Source organism: Coenobita brevimanus, chromosome 71 (assembly GCF_032717465.1).
Source record: "Coenobita brevimanus isolate Jiangsu-jjx chromosome 71, ASM3271746v2, whole genome shotgun sequence".
NCBI lineage: Eukaryota > Metazoa > Arthropoda > Malacostraca > Decapoda > Coenobitidae > Coenobita > Coenobita brevimanus.
In genome coordinates this window covers 31,674,272-31,693,211 of record NC_137024.1, presented here as the reverse complement: position 1 = coordinate 31,693,211, position 18,940 = coordinate 31,674,272, and the positions used below count along the sequence as shown (strand labels likewise).

Below are 18,940 nucleotides of genomic sequence, written 5' to 3'. Positions count from 1 at the left end.
TCCCTTGTTTCTTGAAGTAACTGTTGAGATGGGCGTTGCGGGAACCGAATGGAAAGGTGAAGGGTGGAGTCATCAGCGTATGAGTGGATAGGGTTAGATGTACAGCTTAGAAGATCATTGATGAATAAAAGGAAGAGAGTTGGTGATAGGACAGAGCCCTGAGGAACACCACTGTTGATAGATCTAGGAGAAGAACGATGGCCGTCTACGACAGCAGCTATAGAACGACCAGAAAGGAAGCTAGCGATGAAGGTACAGATAGAAGGATAGAAACCGTAGGAGGGCAGTTTGGAAATTAAAGATTTATGCCAGACTCGATCGAAAGCCTTTGAGATGTCAAGTGCAATGGCAAAGCTTTCGCCAAAGTCCCGAAAGGAGGATGACCAGGAGTCTGAAAGGTAGGTGAGAAGATCGCCAGTGGAGCGTCCCTGACGGAACCCATACTGACGATCGGAAAGAAGGTTGTGATAGGAAAGATGCCTTAAAATTTTTTTATTAAGAATTGACTCGAAAACTTTTGAAATACAGGACGTTAAAGCAATTGGACGATAGTTGGAGGGTTGGGAGTGGTCACCCTTCTTTGGGACTGGCTGAATGAGAGCAAACTTCCAGCAAGAAGGAAAGGTACAAGTTGACAGACAAAGGCGAAATAGTTTGCCTAGGCAGGGTGTAAGCACAGAAGCACAGTTTTTGAGAACAACAGGAGGGACCCCATCAGGCCCATATGCCTTGTTAGTACTGAGGCCAGTAATGGCAGAAAATACATCAACTGAAGAAATTTTAATGTCAGCCATGAGGAAGTCAGAGGGGGAAGTGATGGAGGATCAGCACCGGAATCGTCTAAGGTGGAATTGGAGGAGAAAGTTCTGTGCGAAGAGATCTGCTTTATCAGTAGAAGAAATAGCTACAGAACCATCAGAGTAGAAAAGAGGAGGGAAGGATGATGAGGTAAAGTTGTTAGAAAGATTTTTGGCAAGGTGCCAGAAGGAGCGGGAAGAATTCGAGTTGGAGAGTTGAGAGCATTTAGTATGGATGAAATTATTTTTAGTAGAGCGAAGAACAGACTTAGCACGATTCCGGGCAGAAACATAAAGATTATGTGATTCAGGGGTGGGTTGGCTCCGGTACCTTTTGTAGGCCTTCTCCTTGTTGCGGACAGCATTAGAACAAGCGTGATTAAACCAAGGCTTTCTTGCGTTAGTCAAAGGATATGAGAAAGGAATGTATGCTTCCATGCCCGAGAGAATAACCTCCGTAATGCGCAAGGCACACTCAGATGGCTCACGGCCATGGAAGCAATAATCATTCCAGGGAAAATCAAAGAAGTATTCACTTATAATTACGATAGATATAGTTTTCAGTCAATTTTGGACGCCAGTCAACCAAAACACGTGCATACACTTTTCATATTCTGTTTTTCCCTTTGCAGTTACAAGAAGATCCAAACAGTAACATTTCTTATTGTTAGATAACGGACACCATGAACAGCTTAATAAAGAACAGCTGTGTTTAGTTTCCAAAATAGTGTCGGTATGTTAATGCGAAAGATGGCTGGTTTTTGTAAATTTCAGATTTTAAAATAGAGCATAGACTCTGGTAAATTATAAAGATAATGAAAGAAAACATAGACTGATTTAACTTTGCTTGCTGTGAAAGTTAATATACAGTATTATGTGATGATCTGAAGGCTTTTACAAAGTTCGCCAAAGAATACGGATGTTTAATAATAGGAAGAGTTTAGTCTATAGACGTCCAGGAACTGAACAGAAAGCAAGAGAGGCAGTGAGAGTGATGGTGTGGGAGAGCCATTTCATGGGACAAGTTTCAGTTCGGTTGAAGTTCAGTTCAAATACAAGATTTTCACATCCACTGAGAGTTTTCTGTTCTAAATGTTAGAGGATGAAATTATCATATTTTCCCGTTTATAAACAGAATGAGATGTGAAGTCGGTATCAGGTTAATATATTTGTTCCGTGAGTGTTTGCCACGGTGGCTGGATGAGGAACTAGTAGTATAATTTGCCTTTGCCGCCTCTGCCCTTGCCTCCTGGACCGCTGCCGCCACCACCACCGCTGCCCCCGCGAGGGCCACTAGGGAACCGCGCCACGCCCTCGTAAGTGAGGGTAGGATGGTAACCCCAGAGGTCCACGAAATAATCCACGGTGAGTCTTCGGCCATCTGGAAGCTGCACGTAGTATCTGTTGGCGGGAAAACGGCGGGATTAAGTCAGCAGATTATTATAGTTATTTACGTCTCATGTGACCTATAATTTCTGAGATGTCAATACAAAGGCGTATTATAGATCAACGTTGTTGATGAATACAGTTAAAGATGAATCATTCACTACTGAATCATAAGTTACAATAATTTCAATATTCGTTTACGGCGGAGTAATAAGTTAGTTACACACACACACACACACACACACACACACACACACACACACACACACACAATCTCTCTATCTGTCTGTCTGTCTATATGTCTGTCTGTCTCTCTCTGTCTGTCTGTCTGTCTGTCTGTCTGTCTGTCTGTCTCTCTCTCTCTCTCTCTCTCTCTCTCTCTCTTTCTTTCTCTCTCTCTCTCGTTTTAGAGATAGTTTTTAAGCAACTGTCACCTTTATTTTACCATCATTAATTCAAATCTCTTACATTCCTGGCATCTGCAAAGTCTCTGTATATTTCGTAATATAATATCTTTCCCTTATCTCTTATCATATCTAACCTTCCAGTGGTATCGTCATTGTTCCTCTCCTCCTGGTGGCCGTAGAAGGTGCCGTAGGAGGGGGCGTTGACGTCGTATTCGAAGTCGTACCGGGGAGGATGGAAGTGTCCTACCCCACCACCGTCACCACCACCGCCACCACCACCGCCTCCATCACGGCCATAGCCAACTGCCGCCGCCATCACCACCGCCGTACTCAGCAACACCGCCAAAACCTTTGCAGGAGATTACGATCAATTGTGTGAGCTTCAACGCAGCCTAGACCAGCGGGTCCCAGTATTTGTCATGTAGCGGTCATAAACTCTATAATTTTTTTGTTAAAACTGACTTACATATATCGACTGCACGATGGCGTAACACTATGTCTGATAACACTATGGGCTTAAGGTTTGACGAGGGAAGTATCAGCCACTTAGCCTTGTTCCCTCTGGAGAGAGGGTTCTGTGACTTCTACGTCCCATCCACAAAAGGAAAGATTTAGGGATTTCGACCTGGCATCCTCTCCGCCAGTAAGACTGACTGGTCACTACCTGATCCCACATAAACTCAGTATTGTTAAGAACTGATAACACAGAGTAGGCATGGACGATTATCAGACTTTTCTCGTGTACAATTGTTTTACTTCCTTGTTTGATGGTGTTACGGTGGGCCTACTATCTTACACAAAAGGCGTAAGCAACTTCGCAGCTCGTGCGAGAAAGAAAAAAAAAAGCTGAGATATTAAAAGGCATCATAAGCCAAATTTCTCTCGTCCAAGCACGATGTTGATCTCCAAGATCGATGTCGACCCTCGTGGTGTGTGTGGCGTAAACTGACTTCTCTTGGAATGATCTGAAGTAATCGGCTGACACCGATCTAAACAAAGTAATACACGTCTTTGTTTTGTCTCCGCCAATGGTATGGAAACAAGAATGGAAGTGTAACATTATACAGTATTGTATTATTTTACCGAATATGTTCATACATTATAATGATGAAGTTTTTTGAACGATAGTGGCTTGTCTTACGTTGTTCGCCATTTGCACCTTTGATTAATTCTTTCTTCCTGCTCCAAGCCGATACAAGAGTGCTTTGAAGCTGTTACCGGGAGGCGTACTATGAGTATTGCACCTGGTTTTGTCGGAATTGACTTTGGCAGTTTCCGTAGTCAAGTGGCCGACGATAACAATGTTTTATTTTTTATCTTTTTTTGTTTTGCTGTAAATTGCACTTTCAAACAGACTTTGAACAATAAAAATATAGCTCAGGAGCGCTGTTCTAGATGACACCAGCCTCATGAGAACCTATGGAAATACTTCGTATGGTGAAAACATTACCCCGTATCATACCCAAAGAAAACAAAACGTGACGTGATGCTTAATGTATTACTGAAAAAATAATAATCTGGAGGAAACCTGTAGACAACTGGAGTTCGTGTGTTCATTTTCACAGGAACCATAACGATGTTGCATAGATATAATTCCTCCCAGGTTGTAACTGACTGAACAGAAAAGTGTTATGAACGGTTCTCTGGTGGTTCATGTGAGTGCACTGTAGATTTTATACAATAAAATATTTGTTATGAGTCGTATCCTTGTAGACCTGAAAGACTCCGTGGGAACTCTGAAAGATTTTGGGGGGCATTTTTAATATCAATATGTTATCCCCTGTGGGTAGGTTTTTTTTTTCAAGAATAATCCCCCAGTATCCCTGCTTGTCGTAAAAGGCGACTAAAAGGGTTGGCGGAGGGTTAGTGCCCCTCCCCGGAAAACAACTAACTAAAAAAACAAACAATAAGCCTCGGACAAGGACTGACCAAACGATGACGACCAAGGACCGGACAAAGGACATGGTTATCGGAACGTGGAATGTAAGGGGAGCGAATGATGAGGTGAAAGAGAGAGAGATTGTCCAGGTGCTTGAGGGTGCGAAAGTGGATGTATGTGGAATAACTGAAACAAAATGGAAAGGAGAAAGTGTGAGAGAATGGGAGTATGGATGGGGTATATGTGCAGGAGTAGGTGAGAATGAGAGGGCAAAGGAAGGAGTATGTATAGTTGTGAGTAAAAGATGGAAGAGGAGCATAAGACAGTATGGATCAGTTGGGTCAAGGATTGTGTGGGTAAAGTTGAAAGTTGGAATACAAATGTGGGCGATTGTGGGTGTGTGTGTATGCGCCAACGCAAGATCGTGCTAGAAGAGTGAGAGAAGAGTTCTGGACAAATGTAGAAGTGTGCATGGAAAAGTTTGGAAGGAATGAGAGAGTGTTTTTGATTGGTGATATAAATTGTAAAGTTGGGAATGTGAAGGTGGATGGAATAGTTGGTGAGTGGGGTGTGCCTGCTGAGATAGATGAGAATGGGAGTGCGTTAGTGGACATTTGTGCTGGGAGGGGGTTGGTGATAGCCAATACCCTCTTCAGGCATAAAATGATCCACAGGTATACATGGCGAGTGATGAGAAGGGTGGGTGGTGAACTGAATGAAAGGAAGGCAATGATTGATTATGTGTGTGTGGATGAAAGGATGCGAAGATGTGTAATGGATGCAAGAGTTTATAGAGGTTGGGGGAGTGGACTTTCTGACCACTACTTGGTGGTGGCCGGAATTAGAATTCAAGTAAGATGGAGGAATAGAAGAAGGGAAAGACGAGAGGAAGGAGTAGTTGCAATGAGAGTGGAAAGGTTACAAGAGGATGAGAAAAAGGCAGAGTATAAGAGAGAAGTGGAGGAACGATTGGGCAAATATGAATTGGAGCAGGTGGGAGACGTGGAAGGTATGTGTAGGATATTTACAGAAGAAATATGTGCAGCATGTGATGTGGTGTGTGGAAGGAAGAGAAGACGGAGGGGGGTGCAAGGAACAGCGTGGTGGACTGAAGAGGTGAAACAGGCTGTGGCACAAAAGAAGAAAGCATACAATGAATGGATGAGAAATAGGGGCGTGGAAGAAGTTGAGAGGCGGAAGAGAGAGTTATATGTAGAAAGAAAGAGAGAGTTGAAAAGATTAGTAAGAGAGAGTAAGAAGAGAGTGGATGAGGAATTTGGAAGGAATTTGAGTGTAAAGTGGAGGGACTGTAAGAAAATGTTCTGGAAAGAGGTGAAAAGAGTAAGACAGGGTGGAAGTGAAGTTAGCAGGGGAGTGAAAGATAAAAATGGTAGATTACTAGTGGAGAAGGAAGAAAAAGTGAGCAGATGGAGAGAACACTTTAAGGAATTGTTGAACGTAGAGGATGGAAGTAATGCGAGTATAAATGGCTGGGGAATGGCTGGGAGAAGGAGGGAGGTGAGAAGACAGGAAGAAATCAGTAGGATAGAAGTTGTGGAAGCAATGAAGAAAGTTAAATCGGGGAAAGCCCCAGGAATTGATGGAGTGTGTGGTGAAATGCTGAAGCATGGGGGAGAGATAGTAGTAGAATGGATGTGGAAGATGTGCAGATTGGCCAGGGAGGAAGGTAGAGTCTGGAGGATTGGAAGTCGGGTATAATTATTCCCTTGTACAAAGGAAAAGGGGAAAAAGAAGTGTGTGGTAATCATAGGGGCATTTGTCTTCTTAGTATAATAGGAAACGTGTATGGTAGGATACTTATTGACAGCGTTAGAGAAAGAACAGAGAAATTATTTGGAGAAGAACAGGGAGGCTTTAGGAAGGGAAGAGGTTGTGTAGATCAGATATTCATTCTTAGATCTTTAGTGGAAAAGTTTCTAGAGAAGGGAAAGAAGTTGAATGCGGCTTTCATGGATTTGGAGAAAGCATATGACAGGGTGGATAGACAAGGATTGTGGAAAGTGTTAAGAATATATGGAGTAGATGGGAAGTTGTTGAATGCTGTGAAGAGTATGTACGATGGTGCGAAGGCTGCAGTGCGTGTGGATGGTGAACTGAGTGAATTTTTCTCTTTGAAAGTTGGGTTGAAACAGGGATGTGTCATGTCTCCATGGTTGTTCAATCTGCACATGGATGGGGTAATAAAAGAGGTACAAGGTAGGGTAGTGGATGTTGGAGTGGCCCTGGTGAGAGAGGATAGTGTTTGGAAACTCCCTGTACTGTTGTTTGCCGATGATATTGTGTTTTTGAGTGAAGACGAAGGGGAGCTGCAAGGCTTGGTGGATGAGTTTGGGAGAGTGTGTAAGAAACGGAATCTAAAGGTGAATGTAGGGAAGAGTAAAGTGATGGTCTTTGAGAGAGGTGAAGTCAGTGAATGTACAGCGAGGTTGGATGGTGAGGAATTGGAAAATGTGAGTACGTTTAAGTACTTGGGTAGTGTGATGAGTAAGGATGGAGGTTTGGAAGGTGAAGTGCTTGAAAGGGTACAGTAGGGAAGAAAGGTTGCTGGTTCTTTGAAAGCAGTGATAAGAAACGGAAGTGAGCATGGAAGTGAAAAAGTTACTACATGACAGTATTGTGATACCAACTCTAACGTACGGAAGTGAAGCTTGGACGTTGTTGGAAGGACACAAGTCAAGAGTGAGAGCAGTGGAAATGAGTTATTTAAGAGGAGCCTGTGGAGTCACATGGAGAGACAGGCTGACGAATGAGGATATAAAGGAGCGTTGTGGTGTTGATGTGGATGTGATAGGAAGCGTTATGAGGAACACACTGAGGTGGTTTGGCCATGTGGAGAGGATGGAGGGTGAAAGACTGACGAAGAGAGTGTATGTGAGTGTGGTGGAGGGGGGAAGAGGGAAGGGGAGGCCGAGGATGAGATGGAGGGATGGGGTGGAGAGGTATATGAGAGAGGGGGGTGTGAGCTGGGAGCAGGGCAGTGAAATGGCGGGGGACAGGGCGACTTGGAGGCGATTTGCTTGTGGCCAACCCAAACGGGATTGAGGCGTCTGGCAATAGATAGATAGATAGATGTTCTTATATGCTGTTTATGCTACTCTAAATTCGACATTGTTGCGCAAATAATAATGCGAGAAGTTATACAAGCCATCTACATAAATAACGTGGCAAAGGAGGAAGTGGTAATGAGCCAAAGAAGTGCATGATAGTGGTGTGCCAAGTGTTGGTACCTTCATAACTGCTTGACTTCTGTCGACTTCTGAGCTGAGACTGCTGCCTGTGATACCCCACCGCGGCCTTGTATACTCTACCGCGACGTCGCCGCCATGTCCTTGACTCAAATCTGTATGTGTATCAGATCGTATGTGGCAAACTGCTGGACATGATCTTCTCGGAGGGAAGAGTGATAACCAGAATAAAGCCTTCCTCATGATGGATATGTTTGCAAAGGCAGGTGTGTCTGTATTCAGGGCAATACATGTGAAAGTGGAAGTGTTGTGCTGGTTGTGTCTGAGTGTCATAGTTTTATATGCCATCTGCATGGGGTAAGGCGTCAATCAGCGCGACCAGCTCGTGGATGGTTTATATTGGTTTGTGTACATCATTACGTACAATACCTGACAGTCTCAGTGTCACTGAATGGGGTTGTGTTGTCCTGTTTTCTGACGCAATCCCGTTGGTCTGGGTAACAGCAGCCATATAATAAAAAGAATAATAATAATGAATGGACAGGGTGCGAGCACATACCGTGTTATTAGAGGACTTTATACCTGCAACCACTTTATATTTTATGTCTGTTACGACTGAATTCCAAGAGACAATCATGGCACAGCTGATTGGGTTGCGACTCTATACCTACTGAGTCGTTGTAGCTCCTGGCTTATACAGTATACACCATGATGCATACAGTGTGTACTTGGAAGCTTGTTAAACCTTTGATGATGGTTCTGTGGTTGATTATTAAACAATAAATGATCCAAACACAAATGTCCAGATCTTACTATTCATATATTTGTTAAGTGATCCACCTGGTGTTTCTTCACCTCAGTAATGTGCAGTGGCTTACCTGTAGACTCTTATAATACACACTGATTTGTCTGCCTTTGTTTTCTCTCGCTGTACTGTTATCTTTGTTAAATATTCCGTTCATCCCACGTTGATAACATGGAACTTCTCTATCAAACACACACACACACACACACACACACACACACACACACACACACACACACACACACACACACACACACACACACACACACACACACACACACACACATTCAGCAACACATAACTCTGTTCTTTTGATATCCATGTTTGTCACTCGTGATATTGTACTTCTTCGTTATATCAGTGCCTGTGAGGCTGAGAGAGTATCTTAGACCAGTTCAGGTGTATATAGACCACTACTGGTGGTTTAATGATAAGAGGTAGTGACAGCGGGAATATTTTGGTATTTGAATGTGTTCCTTTGCAGGTGTTTTGTCCGTCATATGATTTAAAGTAGCGTTAGCAAGATAACGCTGTTTTTCAGTGGCTGGTTGTTGTTGTTGTTGTTTTTTAATGCAAGAAAGAAGGAACCAAAGGCCAGGAGCCCACAAACCGTTCCTTCCAAGATTAAAAAAAAACAAAAACAATACAAAAGAGAGGCAAATTCAAGATCCGTTCATTTCGAGATGCCTGGACACACTGCGTTTGAAAGACTGGAGATCATAGGAAGTAGGAAATACAGACAGAGGGAGACAGTTCCAAAGCTGTCCTGTTGCATAAATGAAGGGCTGGGAGTAACGGTTAACTCCTACATTAGAGCGTTGGACAGAAAAGGGATGAGAGTTTTTGCTAGACGGGTGCAACGCAACCGTCGTAGAGGTGGAGGAATGGAAGCAGACGGTTCAGGGGAGCAGTGACCATTGAAGTAGCGATAGAAAAGAGATAAAGATGCAGCAGTGCGGCAAAGAGACAGAGGCTGAAGGGAGCCAGTAACAGGAGGAGAGTTGATGAGACGAATAGCCTTTGACTCCACCCTATTGAGAGCTGTATGTGGGATGCCTTCCCCCACATGAGAGTTGTACTCTACACAGGGGCGATTAAAACCCGTGTATAAAGTCAACAACTGTGCAGGGATAAAGAAGGTACGGAGTCGGCTTAGGACACCTAATCTCTTGGAAGCAGATTTTACAAGAGATGCAATATGATCTTTCCAAGATAAGTCCCGGGTGAATGAAACCCCAAGCATGTTAAAGGATGATGCAGGATTCAGCTGGATATTATTAAACATTAGTGTGCACTCCTGTGGAAGACTGTGTCGGGTTGATAGGTGTAAAAACTGAGTTTTTGATGCATTAAAAACAACAAGATTATTTTTACCCCAGTTAGAGATACAAGCCTAGTCAGACGTTAGGTGTGCCATAGCCTCATCCCTTGTTTGTTGATGTAACTGCTGAGATGGACGTTGCGGGAACCGAATGGAAAGGTGAAGGTTGGAATCATCAGTGTACAAGTGGATAGGGTTAGATGTACAGCTTAGAAGGTCATTGATAAATAAAAAGTCAGAGAGTTGGTGATAGGACAGAACACTGAGGAACACCACTGTCGATAGATCTAGGATAAGAACGATGGCCGTCTACAACAGAGGCTATAGAACGACCAGAAAGGAAGCTATAGATGAAGGCACAGACAGAAAGATAAAAACAGTAGGAGGGCAGTTTGGATATTAAAGATTTATGCCAGACTCTATCGAAACCCTTTGAGATGTCAAGAGCAATGGCAAAGCTTTCGTCAAAGTCCCGAAATGAGGATGACCAGGAATCTGAAAGGTAGGCGAGAAAATCGCCAGTGGAGCGTCCCTGACGGAACTCATACTGACGATCAGAAAGAAGATTGTGATAGGAAAGATGCTTTAAAATTTCTCTGTTAAGAATTGACTCGAAAACGTTTGAGGCACAGGATGTTAAAGCAATTGGACGATAGAGGGTTGGGAATGGTCACCCTTCTTTGGGACTGGCTGAATGAGAGCAAACTTCCAGCAAGAAGGAAAGGTACAAGTTGAAAAACAAAGGCGAAAGAATTTATGTAGGCAGGGTATAAGCACAGAGGCACAGTTCTTGAGGACAACAGGAGGGACTTTATCAGGTCCATATGCCTTGTTACTATTAAGGCCTGTGATGGCAGAAAATACATCAGCTGAAGAAATTTTAATGTCAGCCATGAGGAAGTGAGAGGGGGGAAGTGTTGGAGGAACAGGACCAGAATCGTCTAAGGTGGAATTGGAGGAGAAAGTCTGAGTGAAGAGATCTGCTTTATCAGTAGAAGAAATAGCTACAGAGCCATCAGAATAGAAAAGAGGAGGGAAAGATGATGAAGTAAAGTTGTTAGAAAGGTTTTTGGCAAGGTACCAGAAGGACAAGGAAGAATTCGAGTTGGAGAGTTGAGAGCATTTAGTACAGATGAAATTTTTTTTAGCAGAATGAAGAACAGACTTAGCACGATTCCGGGCAGAAACATAAACAAGCTGTGACTCAGGGGTGGGTTGGCTCTGGTACCTTTTATAGGCCCTCTCCTTGTTGCAGACAGCATTAAAACAAGCGTGATTAAACCAAGGCTTTCCTGCGTTAGTCAGAGGATGTGAGAAATGAATGTATGCTTCCATGCCCGAAAGAATAACCTCCGTAATGCGCAGTGCACACTCAGATGGCTCCCGGCCATGGAAGTAATAATCATTTCAGGGAAAATCAAAGAAGTACTGCCGAAGGGCCTCCCAATCCACAGCTCCAAAGTGCCACAGTCGATGTTTCTTTGGAGGGTCCACAGGCTGTACCAGAGTGATAGGACAGGTTAAGGTAAAAAGGTTGTGACTGGAGGACCTCAACAGAGAGGAAAGATTAACAGTGTAAGCAGAAGAATTAATTGTAAGGAAGAGGTCAAGTCTGTTGGTGCTCTCTCCAAGGTAGTCAGGGATATGAGTAGGGTGCTGTACAAGCTGTTCTAGGTCATTAAGCATGGAAAAGATTTAGGCTTGTTCATCAGGTGGATCAGTGAAAGGAGAGGAGAGCCAAAGATGGTGGTGAACATTGAAATCTCCTAGAATGGACATTTCAGAGAAAGGAGAAATGGATAGAATGTGTTCCATCGTTGAAGTAAGATAGTTGAAGAATTTTTCATAGTCAGTAGAATTAGGAGATATGTAAACAGCACAGATATATTTTGTCAGAGAATGACAAGAAGGCCGAAGCCAGAGAGTAGAGAATTAAGAAGGATCAAGTTCAGGAACACGAGAGCAAGATCATATACACAACAGCCACCTTTGGCTTTGAAATGAGTATAGGGAAAGTAGGAGGAAACAGAAAAGGATTTGCTGTCAGTTGCCACAGACAGCTGAGTCTATGTCAGGAAGAGAAGGTGAGGTTTAGAGGAGGAGAGTTGGTGTTCGACAGAAAGTTAGAGGAAAGGTCACGATTTTTGCAGAAATGAAGAAGTGAGTCAGACAGTGGTTCCATGCCTCTCTCTGAGTCGTCACCGGGAGAGGGGCGAATGGTGGGGGAATTTATGTCCCCCCCCCCCCCGGGAAGTCCGAGACCTGATTAAATAACGCCATTACTGTATTCTTTTATAATTTTGAAAAGGAAGTGTAATGTGTACACTGCATGTAGTTTGGTGTTGACAGTTAGAGAAACTTGTATTGGAGAGCATGCTGGCCTACTCTCTGTATCAATGAAACACTGAAAAAGTTCAGCAAAGGGGGATGGTCAGGAACTAGTCCCAAGGGCTGATGAAACGGGAGCTCCAGCTCTCCATGTCATCAGCTTTCCATCCAATTTGGGAGTACTGCACTGCTTGAGTGGTGTTACAGTCTACTCCTTCTACTCAGTGCACACCCACTACACAGCGGATTCAGTATTCTCAGCAGAATGAAGACTCTGAATTTCATTTCCGGATCAGTTAGACTCTTGGACAAGGTTTGTTTTCCTCTTGTCCCGTGTTCACCCAGCGGTAGATTTGGGGAACTGAATGTAACATGGACTATTTCCAGGGGTAATCTAGGGCAAGACTGAGAGCAAAAATTCTCTGCCAAAGTGATCCTACCACGATTGATAAAAATCGAAATCCAATGAGACTTGGGAGAAATCAAGAGATTAAGAAGGTAAAGAAGATGAGGAATATTAAAAGATTATGTGCTATCTACTTTGCTCTATTACATTTGTTCCATCGAGGGCAAATTCCTCGCGAGTCTCTCGTCAAGTAATGGCATTTTCTCTCATATGAGCGGCCTAACCTGGCCAGGCCCGACCCTGCCCGACCGTAACGCTGTTTAGAAGCTTATACCTCAGCAACCATGGGGCCGAACACTGCCGTGGTTTGCAGCACATGATAGCTCAATTCTTTAAGATTTGTTTTTGCAGGTTTCATCACAGCCAGGCGGTGCACATGGCACGTGACACGCGCCAAGTGCAGCATGTCGAAAATCTTCAAAAGAGGGCCACAGGCCTGACAGTTTGTCGTAAAGGCATGAAACCTGGTAGGTAGATAGCCATCAATATACTGTACTCTAGGCATCCTCGGGGTGAAAGGCGACAGTTCAATGCTTTCGGATTTAAATGCCCTCTCTCGTACCTCGCTGACAAAGGCGTTTGCCTGGTTATCCAGGTAAAGGCTCGTCTTTCCCTTCTGTTGTGTTTGTTTTATTATCTCAGGTAATCTTTCATTAAGAATTTTGTATTGTAGTCCATTATGCCAAACACGGTCGAAGGCTTTGGCCGCATCTCTTAATACAATAAAATATTGTTCTTTGCTACCTAGCGTTTTCGCTGTTATCTCGTGTACCGCTGTTATTGTTATTAATGTTCCCATTTCTTATCTAAATCCACACTGGTCCCTACGAAAGATTTTGATCTTCAAGAACATTTCTTAAATGATTATTTACAGTCTTCTCAAATATTTTCCATGGTGTTTCTTATATTCAGTGGGTTTGTCTAATGATGTGCCTTCCTTGGAAATAAGCTCGATAAATCCTCCTTTGAAATGGTTGGGAAAGTACCCCGCTAACAGTGCTGCATTGAATATATTACATAATATGTATATAAGTATATCAGGCAGGTTTTCTACAACTTTTATTGATATAATACTGTCCCCTGTTGCATTTTTCTTTTTAATTCTTTAATCGTCTTTTTATTGTCATAAAGATAATATTATCTTCGGTGGATTCTTTTCTCTGAGTCGTGATAGATCTACTGTGGGATATGGTGATAGCCTATTAAGATTGTCACTTAAATAATTGTGTTTCATATATTCTGTACCTTCATCAGTTTCCTGGTTTTCTTCGTTTGATATATTGTATACTTTCGCCAATGTTTTCTTTAAATTTCGTCTCCCCCCTCACCTCTCTCTCTCTCTCTTCATAGACATTCCATCAGTTTCAGTTTTTCATATACTGGTGTAGTTCTTGTGGTGTGCGTTTGACACTGCTCACGCTCTCCTAGAATTCTTTTGAGTCTTTATATTATCTTGTAATGTCCTCAATGGTCATTCCTCATCTTCTTTTATTTACCTTTCGGTATTCTCCTCCCAACGTTTGCCTTGATTGTTTGAATTTTCTGTATTTCTGGATACCCCAGCCAAATACTAGTTCGTCCCTCCACAGCTGTCTGGATTCTTGCATGTGCCATATTTCTAATGGCTCATACTGGATATTAACGATACTAGTAGACACGCGTCAACATCGCCTGAGTGTTGAAGTAAGCCACGCCATTCTGGTTCACTCCAAGCACTCAAACCCCACGGTCAGACCCGTGCCACCTCATTTGGTGGATCTGCCGCACCCGTGGCTTTGCCAGCCCACTCTTACTCAGTGGGTCCTGTGCTCACTTCCACCCCTCGACACGACACTGACCACACACACACGTCACACCAACGATGGGCACAGCAGTCTTCAGGGAACCGATGTGGATACCATTGTCCAGTATATTTCACTGTGAGTATTTTTTCGTATATGGTGACATATATCTATGTGTCTGGATACGTATTATTGATAAACGCAATATTTGTAGTACATTGTATTTTATTCAATTTTGGACAAAAAAAACAAAAAACTAAAATACACAAATACTCTTTATAGTTTATTTTTTCGTTATTTTCTCTTTGCAGTTTAGAAAATACAACAAAATATCAAAATAATAACAAACAGGAAGAACTCTTTAGCAAAGACATATAAACAGAAATATGATACGAAAGACAAGACATATAAACAGAAATATGATACGAAAGACGATAGTGTATTGTATTTGGACTGGTTTATAATATAGTGGCGGTATGTTCAGCAGGAAGGTAGTGTATTGTATTTGGACTTGATTTACAATATAGTAGCGGTATGTTTAGCAGAAAGGTGGCTGCTTGATGTGAATTTCATGTAAAGTAGCCTATGAACTATGACAAAGTAACAAGACAGTGGCAGAAAGTGTAGGTTTATTTGTTTTCCCATTACGTGAAGCATAGTATGTTGCTTAGATGGTGTGAAGGCTGCTACAAAGGACACACACACACATAAAAAGTGTAAAATGGCGCAATGAATTATGAATTCAACCCTTGGACGAACGTCTGTGAAGTTAACGGATAGGAAAGTGAGGATGATGGAGTGGGTGTCGTTTGATTCGGAGAGGTTTGAGTTCGGTCAAAATTCGGTTCAAATCCGAGTATTGCACATTCAGTGAGAATATTATGTTCGTGTTAAGAGCTAAAGCTTATCCTATTCATAAACAAAAACTGAGATGTGAACTGAGTCTCATGTAAATATGAGTTTCGTGAGTGTCTGCCGCGGTGACTGGATGAGGAACTAGTAGTATAATTTGCCTTTGCCATCTCTGCCCTTGCCTCCGGGACCGCTGCCGCCACCACCACCTCCGCCGCCGCCACCACCACCACCACCACCACCACCACTGCCGCCGCGAGGGCCTCTAGGGAATCGCGCCACGCCCTCGTAAGTGAGGGTAGGATGGTAACCCCAGAAGTCCACGAAATAATCCACGGTGAGTCTTCGGCCATCTGGAAGCTGCACGTAGTATCTGTTGGCGGGAAAACGGCGGGATTAAGTCAGCAGATTATTATAGTTATTTACGTCTCATGTGACCTATAATTTCTGAGATGTCAATACAAAGGCGTATTATAGATCAACGTTGTTGATGAATTACAGTTAAAGATGAATCATTCACTACTGAATCATAAGTTACAATAATTTCAATATTCGTTTACGGCGGAGTAATAAGTTACTGTTACACACACACACACACACACACACACACACACACACACACACACACACACACTCTCTCTCTCTCTCTCTCTCTCTCTCTCTCTCTCTCTCACTCACTCTCTTTCTCTCTCTCTCTCTCTCTTGTTTCAAAGTTTTTTTTTCTCTCATTTGTCTTTTTTTTTTTTTTTTTTTTTTTTTAAGTCACAATTTTCCAGTACTTCACATTCTCACTCTCACTCTTGGGATCACCAAAATATCTGTATGTCTCTTCGGCAAGAGAGTATGTTTTGACCCCTGTTTGTTTGTTTGTTTGTTCCTTCGCTTGTCTGTTAGCAGGATTACTCAAAAACTAAAAGAGAGGTTTCAGCCAAATTTGGTGGGGAGATAGCACATGTCCCAGGGAACAATCAACAAATTTTGGGGACCATTCTGGATCTTGCTACAGATTCTGAGTTTGAAAAACACCTTTTGCAAAACTCTAATCATTGTTGAGAGAACCTAACCCATTCTGAAAAGCGGTTTGGATATTACGTTGCCCTTATCGGAGAGATGTGCTCCAATGAGTGCCCGGTTAGTTCGTAATATAGTAGCTTTTCCTTATCTCTCATCATATCTAACCTTCCAGTGGTATCGTCATTGTTCCTCTCCTCCTGGTGGCCGTAGAAGGTGCCGTAGGAGGGGGCGTTGACGTCGTATTTGAAGTCGTACCTGGGAGGATGGAAGTGTCCTACCCCACCACCGCCACCACCACCGCCTTCATCACGGCTATAGCCAACTGCCGCCGCCATCACCACCGCCGTACTCAGCAACACCGCCAAAACCTTTGCAGGAGATTACGATCAATTGTGTGAGCTTCAGCGCAGCCTAGACCAGCGGGTCGCAGCATTTGTCATGTCAGCCTCATAATACTTGAAAATTTTGTTAAAACTGACATCTAACGACAGCACAACGATTGTAACACTATGGCTGATAACACTATGGGTTTAAGGTTTGACAAAGGGAGTATCAGCCACTTAGCCTCGTTCCCTCTGGAGAGGTTCTGTGACTTCTACGTCGCTTCCACAAAAGGAAAGATTCAGGGATTTCCACCTGGCATCCTCTCCGTCAGTAACTCTGACTGGTCACTACCTGATCCCACATAAACAGTATTGCAAGGACTGAATAAGCAAGATATGTCGCCCATTGGGTTAGTGGGCAATGATCGTGCTCCAGCCGTATTGAGCCTGTGCAGGTTTATATCCAAGAGGTGGTTGGGGTTTATTGCTCACGTAATGCTACTCAGGGATGAGTGAAGCTGGTCACCCTTATGTTAAATGTCAGGACCAACTTGCCTAGCCCCGGGCTCCTACCTTTCTCATGGGGCAACACAGGATTAGATGATTATGATGATAATGATGATGATTTTACCAAATACACTCATACATTATTATCGAAACGATACTGCCTTGATTTCTTAAAAATAAAATTAACACATTTCTGCTATGCTTACAGTGCTTCTGTAAGATTTTTTGTCTGAGGAAGTTTTTTGATCAACAGTGGTTTATCTTACGTTATCTGCCATTTGCACCTTTGATTAATTCTTTCTTCCTCCTCCAAGCCATTACAAGAGTGCTTTGAAGCTGTTACCGGGAGGCGTACTATGAGTATTGCACCTGGTTTTGTCGGAATTGACTTTGGCAGTTTCCGTAATAAAGTGGCTAACGATAACAATAATTTATTATTATTTATTTTTTTTTTTCCTGTAAATTGCACTTTCAAACAGACTTTGAACAATAAAAATATAGCTCAGGAGCGCTGTTCTAGATGACACCAGCCTCATGAGAACCTATGGAAATACTTCGTATGGTGAAAACATTACCCCGTATCATACCCAAAGAAAACAAAACGTGACATGATGCTTAATGTATTACTGAAAAAAAAATAATCTGGAGGAAACCTGTAGACAACTGGAGTTCGTGTGTTCATTTTCACAGGAACCATAACGATGTTGCATAGATATAATTCCTCCCAGGTTGTAACTGACTGAATAGAAAAGTGTTATGAACGGTTCACTCGTGGTTGATGTGAGGAAACTGTATGTTTTAGACTGAACAGAATGCCGGTTCTGGGTTATATCCTTGTAGGCGTGAGAGGCTCCGAATAATCTCTGACAGATTTATATTGTCAATCTGAATATCAGTGTGTTTTTGTTCGCTATTTATCCATGTTTAATTTAGACGTTGTTTCGCAAATAAATATACTAGAAATTATAATCAATCCATCTACAGAAACAATGTGGCAAAGGAGGAAGTGTTAGTGAGGCATATAAGTGCATGATAATAGTGTGCCAAGTGTTGGTACCTTCATGACTGCCGCACTTCCCTTGCCTGCTGAGCTGAGACTGCTGCCTGTAACACCCCACCGCGGCCTTATATACTACACTGCCACGCCACCGCCATGTCCTTGGCTTATATATGTATGTGTATCAGAGCGTATGTGGCAAACTGCAGGACGTGATCTTCTCGAAGGGAGAGTAATAGCCAGAATGAAACCGTCCTCATGATGGCCAAGTATGAAAAAGGATGGTGTGTCTCTAGTGAGAGCAATACATGTGAAAGTGGAAGTGTTGTGCTGGTTGTGTCTGAGTGTCATAGTTTTATGTCATCTGTATGGGGTAAGGCGTCAATCAGCGGGACCTGCTCGTGGATGGTTTATATTGGTTTGTGTACATCATTACGTACAATACTTGTGAGTCTCAGTGTCACTGAATCGGGTTGTGTTGTCCTGTTTTCTGACGCTACCCCGCTGGACTTGTTGACAGCAGGCATACATTTAAAATAAGAATAATAACAATGAATGCCGTGTTATTAGAGGACATTGTATCTGGAAGCACTTTATATATAACGTCTGTAACGACTGGATTCCAAGCGACAATTATGGCACAGCTGATCGGGATGTGAACGCGATTCGTACAGAGTCGTTGTGGTTCCTTGCTCTTATACACCATGATGCATACAGTGTGTACTTTAGAGGCTTGGTAATCCTCTGGTGATGGTTCTATGGATGATTATTAAACAATAAATGATCGAAACACAAATGTCCAGATCTCAATATTCATATATTGGTTAAGTGATCCACCTTCACGCATTTATGGCTATGGACTGTCTTTCCTCAATTTCTTTTCACTCATTTGTATTCACACAAACACTCGCACATTCTTTCAAGAGATTTG

The 18,940-nt window shown here is 42.8% G+C and overlaps 2 protein-coding genes across 2 annotated transcripts; both read right to left on the bottom strand.

Moving 5' to 3' along the window:
- Positions 1-2,005: 2,005 nt before the first annotated feature.
- LOC145406737 (pro-resilin-like) lies at positions 2,006-3,743 on the bottom strand. The gene is made up of 3 exons (XM_080277835.1): positions 3,732-3,743; positions 2,725-2,939; positions 2,006-2,198 (listed from the first exon to the last, which is right to left on the bottom strand). Exons 1-3 carry the CDS (start codon positions 3,741-3,743, stop codon positions 2,006-2,008), a joined length of 420 nt encoding a protein of 139 aa, XP_080133961.1.
- An 11,569-nt stretch (positions 3,744-15,312) lies between these two features.
- On the bottom strand, positions 15,313-16,517 carry LOC145406736 (uncharacterized). The gene is made up of 2 exons (XM_080277834.1): positions 16,348-16,517; positions 15,313-15,541 (listed from the first exon to the last, which is right to left on the bottom strand). The coding sequence occupies exons 1-2, from the start codon at positions 16,515-16,517 to the stop codon at positions 15,313-15,315; spliced, it is 399 nt and encodes a 132-aa protein (XP_080133960.1).
- Positions 16,518-18,940: the final 2,423 nt, after the last annotated feature.